This window comes from Carcharodon carcharias, chromosome 4 (genome assembly GCF_017639515.1).
Source record: "Carcharodon carcharias isolate sCarCar2 chromosome 4, sCarCar2.pri, whole genome shotgun sequence".
In the NCBI taxonomy this organism is placed as follows: Eukaryota; Metazoa; Chordata; class Chondrichthyes; order Lamniformes; family Lamnidae; genus Carcharodon; species Carcharodon carcharias.
This window is the reverse complement of record NC_054470.1, coordinates 140,359,364-140,374,119: the sequence shown is the minus strand read 5'-3', so window position 1 is coordinate 140,374,119 and position 14,756 is coordinate 140,359,364. Positions and strand designations below refer to the sequence as shown.

At 42.8% G+C, this 14,756-nt stretch overlaps 1 protein-coding gene across 3 annotated transcripts in view; it reads right to left on the bottom strand.

Moving 5' to 3' along the window:
- Window positions 1–14,756, bottom strand: part of LOC121276928 (arrestin domain-containing protein 3-like) — a 71,308-nt gene that overhangs the window by 11,117 nt on the left and 45,435 nt on the right. For all 3 annotated transcript variants that reach the window (XR_005942757.1, XM_041185614.1, XM_041185613.1), the window contains exons 3-4: window positions 9,853–10,003; window positions 2,472–2,574 (exon numbers count right to left, since the gene is read on the bottom strand). Coding sequence is in view for 2 of the 3 variants with exons in the window: in XM_041185614.1 (XP_041041548.1) it covers window positions 2,472–2,574; window positions 9,853–10,003 (254 nt within the window). In the remaining variant the exon portion in view is untranslated. The remainder of the gene's footprint in view (window positions 1–2,471; window positions 2,575–9,852; window positions 10,004–14,756) is intronic.

Below are 14,756 nucleotides of genomic sequence, written 5' to 3'. Positions count from 1 at the left end.
AAAGTGTAAATTGATCAATGTAAGTGGGGCAAAAAAAAAGTAGGGACCTAATGCTGGGGCTGGAAGACGCAGGCCCCTCAGGCCACATGTTGGGTCTCACACATTGGAATATTCTTGCTGTTTAATCTGCATCAACATCCCCGAAGATCCCACTTGTCACAAAATTAGAAGAGGCCCACTTTTAAATCTTCAACTTGTTCCCAACTCCCTGAGGACCATCAACATCAGTCAGTGTAGTAAGACCACGGTGCCATCTTTTCTAGCCACCTCTGTGTTGGAATGCCCAGAAACGCTTCCATGTGGTCAGTGAGGCAAAGGGCCAGGAACACTCACCTCAACACTTTTAAATGGCCTTCTGGAGACAAAGGCCAATTCACCACCCCTCGCCAAACTCACCGCCACCCACCACCGAGCACACACACATACGAAAAGAAAGGTTTCAGAAATCATGTGGTAATGTTTAAGGAAGAAACTCCTTTTCCTTGAGGGTTGTACCTTGGGAACTAATTGTTGGCTCTCAACACAGATATAGAGCTACAACACCAAATTACTGATCCTCCAAACATTACAATGATGTGTAAAAATAGTTAAAAACCATCATCAAAATATATAAACATTTTAACATGTACGCAAAATGTTGAAGACTCTGAAGTGAGCGGCCACAGGTCCGATCTCAGTCAGATTTTCAACTATTGCTGAGAAAGGAGACATTATGTTGAAGCTTTTCATCTTGCACTCATTGGGATAGATGCAAGAATGCCAAATTTCAAAGGATGCAACTATTTATACTGCATGAGAAAAGGGTGCCGATTGGTTGGCAAGTCAATTCTGATTGGTTGATGTGTTGCCATGGCAAATACACCAGGAACTATCATCTCCCAAGCTTTTGTTTAATTTAAAACAGTGCAATGTCTGGACATGTTCCTTTTCTCTCCAAAGGACAGGACCCCAAGATGAATATATGTAGCTTCTAGCAAGCATAAGTGAGCCACATTGCAAGTTTGACATCATTTTAAATATTAGCACACTTGGGATTGTTCAGCTAGTGCTGTTCAATTGCAGAATCATATCAAACATTAGACATTGGGCTGTAACTTCTGAGCTCCAGGACGTCGTAATGGGAGGGGGCGGGGGTACTCCAAAAATGCACTGGGGAATCCCCTTTGGAAGTTCCCGGGTAAGGTTTGCATGGCAATTGCCCGGAAGTGCAAACCTCCCCTGGGCAATTGTCCGCAATGGACACCATTTGAAAATGTGATTCAAATCATAAACTTCAGATGGTTCTGACTGTGTTACATCAATAGTTACCCAGAAAATCTTAGAAGGATTAAAACCACTTCTAACCTTTGGATAACTATTGTACAGAACCAGTGACTCCCCCAACAACTCCCCCTGACTCCTCCCCCAACCCCCACAGGACTCTCCCGACCCACAATAGACTACAACCTCCCACAGGAACTCCCCCCACCCCCAAAGGACTAAAACCTCTGACAGGATCTCCCCAATCCATGGGATTCTCGAATCCCCATGGGGACTCTTCCCCACCCGTCAGGCCCGACTCTCACCTCCACCACGTGCCCCTCCATCCTGACTCCAAAGCACCCTGAGGCCCGGCAACCCCACCTGACCTCCGACCCACCCCCTCACCTCCTCCGCTCCCTTCTACCCTTCAATTCCTATCCTTGGACATTTACCTTCTCCCTGGCTTGTCAAGGACCTTTAAACATCAATGAAACTTTAACTTACCTGATTTATGGCAGCTAGAGATGTATAAAAGAGGCGTGGCCCCCTTCAATTTGACTCAGCTCTACTTTGATACTGGCCCCAGGGACGGGCTTCACTTCCTGGATCTCATCCGGCCTAAAGTCAGAAGGTAGGATGAGACAGGCTGGGGAAAAAATTAAGGTAAGAAACTGGAAATGGAGTGGCAATCTGATGCTGATTGCCACTTTGAGGAAGTTCAGGCTCATTATGTTCTGAGTTTTGCAAGCATGGACCTAATTGAGTAATTTTTTGTGTTCTTAAAAGCATGTAGGGCCCCTGATGCATTCTCCATGGCAACGCCTCAACCAGAGTGGACATGCCAACTAATCAGCACCCTTCTCTCATGCAGTATAAATTGATGCTCCCTTTGAAATTTGGCATTTTTACATCTGTCCTGATGAGCGCAAGATGCAAAACTTTGACAACATGTCTCTTTTTTCAGCATAAATCAAGTTCTCTACTCTAAGCGACTATTTTCAGTTATTGTAGAGAAGCAAATTAGGAGAAAGGAGTCTCAATCACAGGTAAGTACATGGTAAGTATAGATGGTTTAGTTACTACAGGAAAGCATAACAGAAATCATGTGGACTGGTGAAAGTAATTAGCAGTGATTAAACAGTAAGTCCGTGCACATATAAGACTTTCAATATTAGGTTACTATAGATACTCGCAGTATGATAAGACCATCACAGCTTTTAGATTGTTACCTGATGTGTAGCCCTTCCGTTCAATTTTGGCACTTAGGGATATCGGGCCTGAGGCACAGCAGCAGCAACAAATAGTTTTCTCTTTTGTAGCTACCTGTGGTGACTGTAAAAATCATTAGAAAGCACAGTAAATACTTTTGCTTACATCAAGCTCAACTCTTTCAAGATGGTCAAAGATTTCCTCTGTTTGCAGGGTGAGGCAAAATCATTGACCTATGTCTTATAACAGGTTAAAGGTTTTGATAACAAATAACACACCTAGGTAATCTCCCCTCATTAACAGCAATTACTTGAAAATCTCTGGCTTTATAATTTTTAAGTCAAGATATTATTGATTTGTCCTGAGAACTTTATTACAGGCATGCTGGCCTTGATATTTATTGGGAGGCAGGGAGGGTGACGGGATGGCTGAAAATAGCTGGAGAACCCAGCAAAGGCAGGAAGAGGCACTGATGAATTTAATGGCAGGGCCTCATTATCTTTGTTGTCTTCTGTTCTTGGCAGCCAGCTAAACAGACAACCTGGCTGACTGCTAAACAGACAAACCAGTGGCAGAAGGCCACTGGGAACATTTCCCAACGATCATAGGTGACCTGAGGGGGTGGCAGAAGCCGATGCAGATTGTGGCACAGAGAGGTCAGTGTGTTGGGTTTGGGGGAATGAGGAAAAGTCGACAGTGATTGCAGCATAGAGCACTGAACATAGAGCAGTATTGGTGTTCGGGTTTGGAGTGCGGAAGCTGTTGATGACGATTGCATGAGAGATGCTACAATTAGCAGAGGAGAAGCTGATGGCTTCCTTAAAAGGACTGAATGGCAGGACCATTCCTGGCCCATAAGAAGTGCTGGAAAAGACACTTAGTTTTGGGAGCCAGCAGTACACACTCCCACCATCCCCACCTTTCCCTGCAGAGTATCCTGAGCCCTGGGAAATCATCTGTAAAGTTTAAATAAGGCTCCCAATTGTGCTATTGAAATAACTGTGCTGGTAGGGAAATTAGTTATATTTCAAATCATAAAAAGCCTTTACAGCAGAAATTCTGGTTGATGTGTTTGGCCAATGAGCGTGAGATGGAAGACACAGGCCCTATCCCAGATTGCAGGTGTGGGGTCATAATCATAGAGTGGGATGGGCTGCTGTCCATGAAGGACTCTTTAAAGCAAATGTTCACAGCTGCTCTTCCTGAGTTCCTTCCAGGTCAAAGATAGATGCAAGTTCATACATTCTGCTGCTTGCTATGTGTCGTTATCTTACAAGGAGACATCATCATGGAGGCCTTGGAGCAGGAAGGTTCTTGGGTACATTTGAACCAGCAGGATGAAGAGGATCGTCCTGAAAAACCTGCAAAAGAGAACCCATTGCTGGCCTGATTTGTGTGGCCTGGATGGGTTTCTTGTACCTGGCACTAGGCCTATATCCTACACATTGGCTCCTCATATGATTCTCAGTTGCTCCAACATTCTGTTTTACACAGTTTAATGACCTTTCAGGCCTGCTCCTCGGCATTAACACATTAAAAAAAAAAGTCTTGCACTGCTTTTAGTTTACAAATCAGGGCTGTATAACAGGAGGTAAGGGGAGAGGCATGTTAGGTACTATGAGAGCAGGGAGGGAGGGTAAAGGAAAGTTATCAATTAGAGATGAAAGGGATATTAGGAAGGTAAACAGGGTGGGTGGGAAATTAATGATAGGAATATATGTGTTCGGAATACAAAAGTCGAGGACCAGCAATGGGCAGAGCGAGCTGTAGACAAGTTAGTTATGTTGGGCAGAAAAAGTCATCAGGCGGATAAGCAGATGGGGGTGCTAATGGGTGAGGAGCATGAAATGCAGCTCAGGCAGTTGTTGAAAGAGTGATAATAGGAACATGAAGGCGATTGACATGTTTGAGGATATTTTGGCCATTTTTCAGTCAGGATTCTAAAAAACTCAAATCTTTTTAAAGCAAAGCATACCCTCATACATTCTTGAAACAAAAAAAGCTGGTTTATATCCTACATGGAAGCTGTTTACCTCAAGAGACTAAATGACTAAATTTATATAACGCCTTTCATGCACAAGTGTTACCAAACAAAATTTGATGTCGAGTCACGTTAGGAGACGTTAGGGCAGACGAGCAATAGCTTTGCCAAAGAGGCTGGTTATGAGGAGGAAAGAGAGGTAGAGAAGTTCAAGGAGGGAATTTCAGCACTCAGGGCCTAGGTAGCTGAAGGCAGAGCCAGCAATGGTGGAGCAGTTAGAATCAAGAATGCTCAAGAGGCCAGGGTTAGATAAATTAATCTGAGGGTGGTAGGGCTGAAGGAGTTTACAGAGATAGGGTGGAGTGAAGGCATGGAGGGATTTGAAAACAAGCATAAGAAGTTTAGTTTAACTGAGAGCCAATACAGGTGATCAAACACAGGACAAGGGTAGCAGAGATTTGGATGACCTCAAGTTTATAGGTGGTGAAAGATGGGAGGCTGGCCCTAACATCTCTTTATGTAGCTCGACATCAAATTTTGTTTGATAGTATTCTTGTGAAGCACTTTGGGACCTTTTCCTACATTAAAGTCGCTATACAAATTTAGTCATTTAGTCTCAAGGTAAACAACTTCCATGTAGGATATAAACCAGCTTTTCTCGTCTTTTTTTTGTTTCAAGAATGTATGAGAGTATGTTTTGCTTTATTTGAGTTCAAATTCTGATGAGTTTTTTTAGAATCCTTACTTTGAAAATGGCCAAAATATCCTCAAACATGTCAATCACCTTCATGTTCCTATTATCACCCTTTTCAACAACTGCCTCAGCTACATTTCATGATACTCAACTACTAACTTCCCCATCTGCTTATCCACCCAATGATTTTTTCCCCCTTGAAATGGTCAAGTCTAGAGGGAACAAAGGCCTGAATGAAGGTTTGAGCAGTAGATGAATGGAGGCAGGAACGGTCAGGTGATTTTATAGAGAGAGAACTAGACAGTCTTAGTAATGATACAAACATGTGGTTGGAAGCTCAGCTTGGGGTCAAATATGACATCAAGGTTGGGAACAGTCTGATTCAGCCTCAGCCTTCAGTGGCTGAAGAATGTAGTTTGGGGCAGGGACCAAAGAAAATGGCTTTGGTCTTCCCAATATTTAGTTGGACCTAATTTTTGTTCATCCGGTATTCGATGTCGGACAAACCATGTGACAATTTAGAACTAATGGAGGAGAGGTCAAAAGAGGTGGTGGTTCAATATATTGTCAGAGTACATGTAGAAACTGATACTGTGTTTTCTGATGATATTGCTGAGGTGCAGCATATACATGAAAAAAGGAATGGGCCAAATTTAGATCATTGGGAGACACCCAGGGGAAACAATACAGGAGTGAGAAGAGAAGCCATTGAATGTGACTCTTTGACTACAATTAGATAAGTAAGGATATGGAACCCGCCAAGCCCAGCATCATCCAAGTGGACAATGGTGGAGAGTTGCTGGAATAGTATGGTGTGGTCAAGCTTGTTGAAGGGCGAGAAGAACAAGGAGTGGTAGTTTTCTTTTTGTTAGGTCACATAGGACATTGGTAACAGTTGTTTGAGTACAGTGACAGAGGTGAAAATGTGATTGAAGGGATTTAAACGTGGAATTCCTGGAAAGGTGAGTACAGATGATTTGGGGAGGTGGTGGGAGGGGGCAGTGGTGTGGTGGGCAGCAACATTTTCAAGGACTTTGGAGAGGAAATGAAGGATGTAGATGGGGTGGTAGAGAGTGATGATGGCAGATTTGAATGACGGATACGGTACCTGTGAAGAGAGAATCATTAACAACAATAGCTAAGCTGGGGGATAGAAAGGGAAGTTGGGTGGTCAGCAGTTTACTGGGAATGGAGAGCAGAAGGTGAGTCTCATGGTCATGAAGAATTCAGTGATGAGGGGAGATGGGAGAAACACTAGTGGAGGTTGCAAGTTCATTGCTTGGACAGGGAGCGATCTTAGAGAAAGCAAGGCTGGTAGGCTAACAATAAGCAAATTAGTAAGCTTGTCAAGGTAATCAAAAACACCTCAAGCCTATGGTGCTGGAAAGCCCTTTCTTATCTGTCTGTGAAACTGCCAAACTGATCCCATTACCAGGCCCAGCTTCACTCCTCGGATCCTGCTTCTTGCAGCAATATGAAAAACATTACTACCCAGTGTCAGTCTTACTTGCAGATAGAGAATATATATTTTAATATCTCTGGCCCACTCCCACGTGCTGAATTTAATGATGCTTACTGCTTATTGTTCAAATTAATATATTAATCAAGTATGTTGTATTTGTTTCTTTCATTTCATTAATTGTTAACAGAATCCTTGTGAATTAAACCTCCAGTTCCTTCAATTAATTGGTAAGTTTAAATGTGCTGGATTAAGAGCCCGCTGCAAATCATTGGCCTGGATTTTGCAGAGTCATGGAGACTCCACAAGCCTACCAAAATGGCGGGTGGACCCCAGATCTGGAACTTCTGACAGGTCACATTTTCGCTGGTAGTGGAAAAGGACGTGACTTACACCAGGGCAACCAAAACGCAGCAGGGCCGTTTGAACTCAGTGCTGAGTTCAAACATAGCCCATAGCAAGGGTCTTATCCCGCAGTGTGGAAACTTTGAATCTCTAGAGTAGGGATAAATGCTCTTGAAGAGCGATTAAGGTTTGTAGATGTGTCAAGCTGCAGAGTTACTTAAGTGACCAGGCCTTTAAAAATTATGTAAAAGAGCCTGCCTGTGTCAGTGAGTGGTTAAAAAAGTCAAACTGCTGTTATTTAAATCCCCATCCTTTAAAAAATTAAACAAAATAGGCTGTGAGAGTTGAAAAAAATGTTCTAGCAGTTACAATGGGCAGAATATTATGCTCGGCATGGGGGCGCGTACCCGAGCGTAAAATGGCGCGCGATGACCTTGGGCAAGCATCCCGCTATTATCATGCAGTCTCGCGATATTTCATTCGGCCCATTAAGGCCATCAACAATCTAATTAAATTCAAATTTACGCTGCCCATCCAACCTAACAGTTTATGGTTGGGGGGCAGGCGAAAAGGCCAAGTGGCCTTTACAACTTTAGGAAACCTCATCCATGGGTGGGATGAGGTTTCCTAAAGCAAATAAACATCAAATAAAAACTTTATTTTTGAATTAAAAACATGTCCCAGCTCATGCGACAGAGTCATATGAAGGGACATGTTTTATGACAATTTTATTTCCTTTTTTTTTATAAACAACATTTCATCTCCCCGAGGCAGCTCCATGCATCAGGGAGATTGAAGCGCTCTTTCGTGCACATGAGCAAAGATTGTGCTAGGCCCGCTCGCCCTCCTTCCCCCGCCTGCACAGGCAGCGCTGAGCACTGCCATTCGCATTCCACGCTGGGTGGACTTTAACAGGCCCACCAGCATGAAATTGCAGTGCAGAGCCGATCGCAGGCGGTGGTCAGCTTCCTGACCGCCCCCGCTAGCACCGAGCCAAGAAAATCCAGCCCAATAGCTGCTTGTTGACATAACCCTAAGGGCTTTCATTACATCATTATGAATGGTTAGCTGCTTACCACAAGTATCATTACCACAACTGAGGGTTGTTAAGTTCACAGTTTGATTGATAGCTCAAAGAGGTTATGAAAGGATTAGCTGCCTTTGATGTGGAGTTATGAACACAACTGTTTATTTTTAGAAGGGTAAGTACTTCAGGGGACTTAAATGTTTTGAATGGGCTTTCATGAATGGGAGTTTTTTTTATAAATAGGCTGTAATAGATATTTAGAACTTTTTTTCATCTCAACATGGTTCCTAAGGTCCACCCATAGTAGACACTGCGTGTATTGGCATGGAAGGTATAAGGGCGAAGGGTGTTGAGTGGGTTGGCATTAAGGTGACTGGGGCTATAAGAGGCTATGGGCAGGGGTGAGTTAGGGCATGGGTTGGCACGGATGGGGTTGGGGACTGGGTGGTGAGGTGATGGGGTGAGAGAGGTGAGGGCTAGAGGGTCTAATATCCAACAAAGCAACTGGGACTAAGTCCAAGAGAACAAAGGCGGGCATTTTAAACAGCCTGCCTTGGCACTTGGCAGCCCCTGTGGCCACTTCCAATCTGCATACGGGGTTGACAGGACTGACTTCTTCCTGCAGCCCCATCCACACCTGGAATCTGCCATTCGGGGGAGTTTCTCCTGAGTTGGGCGCAGCAAGCCAGGAGATTTCCCGACTCATGCTGCCCAACTCAAGAGTGAAGATCCATGCCACTGTCTTTATTTTTTATACATTCAAGGTATGACTCAGTTCCTTTGACTTCCAGGCAACAACGTGATGAAGGAAACACCAGAGATATAAAATGTAAAAACTAAAATATTTTAAAATTAAAATTTCAGCTTGCCTAATAAACCAAATTTGTCGAAATGCACAGATTTACAGTTCCTTCAATTTTCCTCAATCTTTTCCACCCAGGTGACTGCTTAACATCTAATTCCAAATGAGAAACACCTACCCCACACTGGAGAATTTTTGCAAGGGTGCTCCCTCTCATCTGTTGGAACTTAGTGGAAGAGCCATGAAAATACAGAAAAAATGGTGTAACTGGCATTTAGGCTATACTAATGAGGTTTCTGCAACTTTTTTGATGAAGTAACAGCAGGTGAACTGGAGAACCCCTGCAGAAAATCACCCCTTCCATAATGTCCATAATGACATGCTGGTGCTGAATTTTCAGTGAATAATGTCTGGGACCCGCTCTAAATGCGACTATCAGCACCAAATACTCCTCTTTGCAATCCGTATTTTAAATGATTATCTGAAGTACTCATCTGAATTGCTTGAAGCTGCATGTTTGTTTATTTGCCTGTTTATAAATACAACTCTAATAGTTAAATAATTCTTTTGGTGAAAACTTCCTCCCCCATGAGCTGGTGGTGGCATAATGGTGTTGTTGCTGACCTGGGATTCCAGAGGCCCAGGGTAATGCTCTGGGGGCCTGGGTTCAAATCCCACCACTACAGATAGTGGAATTTGAATTCAATAAATTCAATAAAAAATTGGAATTAAAAGTCTAATGATGGCCATGAAACCATTGCTGATTGTCATAAAAACCCATCTGGTTCACTAATGTCCTTTAGGGAAGGAAATCTGCTGACCTACATGTGACTCCAGACCCACAGCAATGTAGTTGACTCTTAGCTGCCCTCTGAAATGGTCTCGCAAGCCACTCAGTTCAAGGGCAATTAGGGATGGGCAACAAATGCTGGCCTTGCCAGTGATGCCCACATCCCCTGAAAGAATAAAAAAATGCCCTACCCAGAAGCTGTCAGACAGTGTTTTGTAAGTGGAGACCCAGAGCACTGGTGCAACAGTTTGAAAACTGACTCCCTGGTTTACCAAGTGTACCACATAATTCCAAAGAACTTACCAACAGTAAAGGAGCATTAATGTCAATTTGGTCACATACTGTAAATATTTCTTTCACTTTTATTCTCAGTTTCCATGGCCTGTGCAATTTGGCTGTCATCCAATAGCTCACATTGCCATAAGCACCGTTGAAGGAGGCAGGAAGTGGTGATCTGTCAGGAAGAACAGGCATCAGTGACACATAACAGAATACTAATTTATAAGAATCAGTCTTGAAATGATACTATAAGTTATTCTTTCTACCTTTAGACATTAGTGTGCTATCCCCACTTGATTTTGCAGTCTCCACTTCATTACATGGAATATGAAGCACTGAAACAGCCCATGCTGGCATTTATGCTCCACCTGAGCCTCCTCCCATATTTCCTTATTCAGCTATATCAGCATAACCCACTATTCCCTTCTACTTGATATCCTTTATCAAGCGTTCCCTTAAATGCATCTAAATTATTCGCCTCAGCCACTCCCTGTGGGAACAAATTCTATTTTCACCATTTCTAGATGAAGAAGTTTCTTCTGAATTCCCAATTTTATTTGTTGGTGACTATGTTATATTGATGGCCTCTAGCCTTGCTCTTTCCTCAAGTGGAGACATTCTATGTATACTCTAATGAAATCTTTTATAATTTTTAAAGACCTCGATTAGGTTATCCCCAGCCTTCCCTTTCAAGAGAAAAGAGAGCAAGCCTGATCATCCTTTCCTGTTAGCTTTAAGATCGCATTCCTGTTACCATCTTTTGCTTGTTGTCAGGGCAAAAGGAATTGACTACTAAGTATTGGTGGCCAGAAGCCCCAAAAGAGAGAGTCATTGAGGCAATATAGAGAGAGAATTTGCTAAAGTAGTCAGTATAACCTCTCTCATGCCAAAACAGCCATATTGTGCAAGATGAAGCTTAATGACTTCACACAAGTGACTAATGTAAGTCCTGTTGCCAATCTACATCCTGTACCATTAACAAAAGCCTTTTTCATCTTGCCCCCTCATGCTCTTTCTCTCTCATCACTTGGGTCTCAGGGAAACTTACTTGTGCAAAGATCATCCTCCACAAACAATAAAACACAATTTGAATATATAACCACTCTGTTAACTGCACAAGGGCTTCTGCCAGTCCTCAAGGACAGTTCATTTAAAACAGACAATGCACTGAGCCTCATCATAAGATGCAAGTACTCAAAACAGAAGAATTAGTTTCCATCGCACTTATTTCCTTTAACCTTTTGTTTACTTCCTGCAAAAGGAGAATATGGCACACAATCACCAATAAGGAGGGCAACAGCGTCTGAGGGAGAACACCAAAACTTAAAATTAGAGTCTATACAAACAGGAGACTCTGCAATTGGTGCTCAAACAGATAGAAGCGAGGATAGGGTATTGTAACTGATGACTTTGGAGGCAATGTAATCGTGAAAGATTGATAATGACACAAGGTTCATCATGAGTCACTTCAGTATTCTGTGCCTGCTCCAAATATTGCAACGACTATATACCCTGAGTTACTATTTCTTCAGGATCAAAAGTCACTAGGGGTAATTTTAACTTTTATTTCTAGGTGAGATAATGGCAAATTGGCAGCCTTGATTACACCTCAGATTTTCTTTTCTATCGAATAGGTTCTCTATCACTCTTTTTCACCTAATGAAAATACCAAATATTATACCCCCGTGCAGAGCAAAACAATCTCTGCTATGTTTCAAATCATAAATAGTAGCTTGGAGAAAGGAGGCCCTCCACGTTGACGATTATCCAAACACTTTCAGAAACACAACTGCTGCCAAAAGCACAAGATCAGCAATATTTTAGAACTACTTCCTAGAATAAGTTGTTTAGTTGAAATTCAAAACGAATGGTACAGCAGGATAGCATTCCAGTTTAGAACTTACTTCTCTATCTGTTAAGTCATCTATTAGCCAATTTCCTTCTGAGTCAGATGTTTGTGGATTCAATTCCTGTTGTAGCAACTCAGCATGGAACCTAGACTGGCAGTCCAGCAGAGTGTTTGAAATGTGATATTCCAAACTAAGGCCCCTTATCTACCTGCCAGGTCATGGCACTACCCAAAGAAGAAAAGGGGATTTTCTCAGTGCTTTGACAAAAATTCTTTACTCAGTCAAAACTAACAAACTAACTGATTATTCATCCTGTTCATGGGACTTTGCTGTGTAGTTACAGGTTACTATCATTACTCGCATGTTAATAATAGCTGCACTTCAAATTAATTAATTGTGAATTGATTTGTGTTTCTGAAAGTGTTTGAATAATCGTCAGAGTGGAGGGCCTTTCTCCAAGGTACCATTTATGATTTAAAATACAGCAGAGATTGTTTTGCTCTGCACAGGGGGGGATAATATTTGATATTTTCATCAGTTGAAAAAGAGGATCTATTCCATAGAGAAGAAAATCGGAGGTGTAATCAAGGCTGCCAAATCAATTGTGAGGGGAGAACTTGGCCTGAGTGAGACAGAGGCTGAGTGAGTATATTTGAAAAATTGGTTCAAAGTGGGAATTTGGTGCACAGGGGGAAAGATATGCTTTCGGTAAGGTTTACTGCAAGAAGTCAAGTGTGCTGAGTGGGGAGGCGGTGTTTTTTTCTTCTATTCTTTTTCAGCCTTCAGTATTTGATTTCCACTTTGGTGCAGCAGAAGGAAAAGGTAAACCAGTAGCTAGTAATATTAGTTTTAATCACTATTGTAAAATTTACTAGCATTGCTAAAATCTATTGGGAGGTGCAGGCTTTATTAATTAGCAATTATCAATTAACACATATTGGAACTGGCAGGGCAGGTGCTCTGCTGCAATTACAGGATGTGGGAGCTCCTGGATACCAGTGTGATCCAGGGCAAACACATGCAGTAAGTGTTTGGGGCTACAGGAACTTCGCCTCAGCTATTCAGCTGGAGGTTGAGCTGCAGACACTGCGGCAAATAAGGAAGCGGGAAAGTTATCTGCACATTATAGCAGGGCCCTAAGAAAAACTCAAGGCAATCAGGCAGTCAACATGGTTTTGTAAATCATGTTTAACCAATTTATTGGAGTTCTTTGAAGGAGTCATGTGCTGTGGATAAAGGGGAACCAATGGATGTACTGTACTTAGATAACCAGAAGGCATTTGATAAAGTGCCACATCAAAGGTTATTGCAGAAAATAAAAGCTCATGGTGTAGGGGGTAACATATTGGCATGGGTAGAAGATTGGCTAGCTAACAGGGAGCAGAGTTGGCAAAAATGGGTCTTTTTCTGGTTGGCAGGGTGTGATGAGTGGTGTGCCACAGGGATCAGCGCTGGGGCCTCAACCTTTTACAATTTATATAACTGACTTGGACGAAGGGACCGGAGGAATTGTTGCTAAATTTGCTGACGACAAAAAGATAGGTAGGAAGGTAAATTGTGAAGAGGACATAAAGGAGGCTACAAATTGACATAGCTAGGCTAAATGAGTGGGCAAAGATCTGGCAAATGGAGTATAATGTGGACAATTGTGAAATCGTTCATTTTGGCAGGAAGAATAAAAAAAAGAAACTTATCTAAATGGTGAGAGATTGCAGTGCTCTGAGATTCAGAAGATTTGGGTGTCCTTGTGCTCGAATCACAAAAGGTTAGTATGCAAGTACAGCAGGTAATTAGGAAAGCTAATAGAATGTTATCATTTATTGAGAGAGGAATTGATTACAAAAGTAGGGAGGTTATTCTTCAGTTATACAGAGCAATGGTGAGACCACAACTGGAGTATTGTGTACAGCTCTGGTCACCTTGCTTAAAGAAAGTTGCAAATGCATTAGAAGCAGTTCAGACTAATACCAGGTTGTCTTAAGAGGAAAGGTTGGATAGGTTAGGCTTATATTCATGGGAATTTAGAAGAGTAAGAGGCAACTTAATTGAAACCATTAAGATCCTGAGAGGTCTTGACAGGGTGGATGTGGAGAGGAGGTTTCCTCTTGTGGGAGGATCTAGAGCTAGGGGTCGTTGTTTAAAAATAAGGGCTTTCTCATTTAAGGCAGAGACGAGGAGAAACTCTCTCTCTCTCTCTCTCAGAGCATTGAGACACTTTGGAACTCTCTTCCACAAAAGGTGGTGGAAGCAGAGTCTTTGAATATTTTTATGGCAGCGCTGGATGGATTCTTGATTAACAAAGGGGTGAAAGGTTACCGGGGGCAGGCAGGAATGTGGTGTTGAGGTAACATTCAGATCAGCCATAATCTTATTGAATGGCACAGCAGGATTGAGGGGCCTACTCCTGCTCCTAATTCATATGGTTTTTATGTACGTACGTACGTTCGTATGAGGCGGTTGCACCCCTTAGAATATAGTCTTCTGATTTGGTTAGTGGTCAGGGACAGGAGGGTGTGACTGCAAGTGAGGCAGGTAAGGGGACCCAGGGGGCAGGAGTGCAGGAGCCTTGGTCCTTGCAATTGAGGCTTTTAAGCTTGCCTCGATGAGAATGGAGGCTGCAAGGTGGATGAGCTAACTGGCCATGGTACAGGAAGCCATTCAAGTGGGAGGAGTTACAAGCAATGTAGCAGTAGTAGATGACAGTATAGTCAAAGGGATTGACACCATTCTCTGCAGCAAAGAGCATGAGTCCAGGCAGCTGTGTTGCCTGCCCAGTGCCAGGGTTCGGGCATTTGCTCAGGGTTCGGGCATTTGCTCAGGGCTGGAGAGGAACTTGCAGTGGGAGGGGGAGGACCCAGTTGTCATGGTCCATGACATAGGCAGAACAAAGAGGAAGAGGTTCTGCATGGTCAATATGAGGAACTTGGCACCAAATTGAGAAGCAGAACTTCAAAGGTCATAATGTTAGATTATTACCTGAGCCACGTGCAAAATTGCATAGGACAAATCAGATTATGGGGACGAATAAGTGGCTCAAAGACTGGTTTAAGAGAAGTGGATTCCGGTTTGTGGGGCACT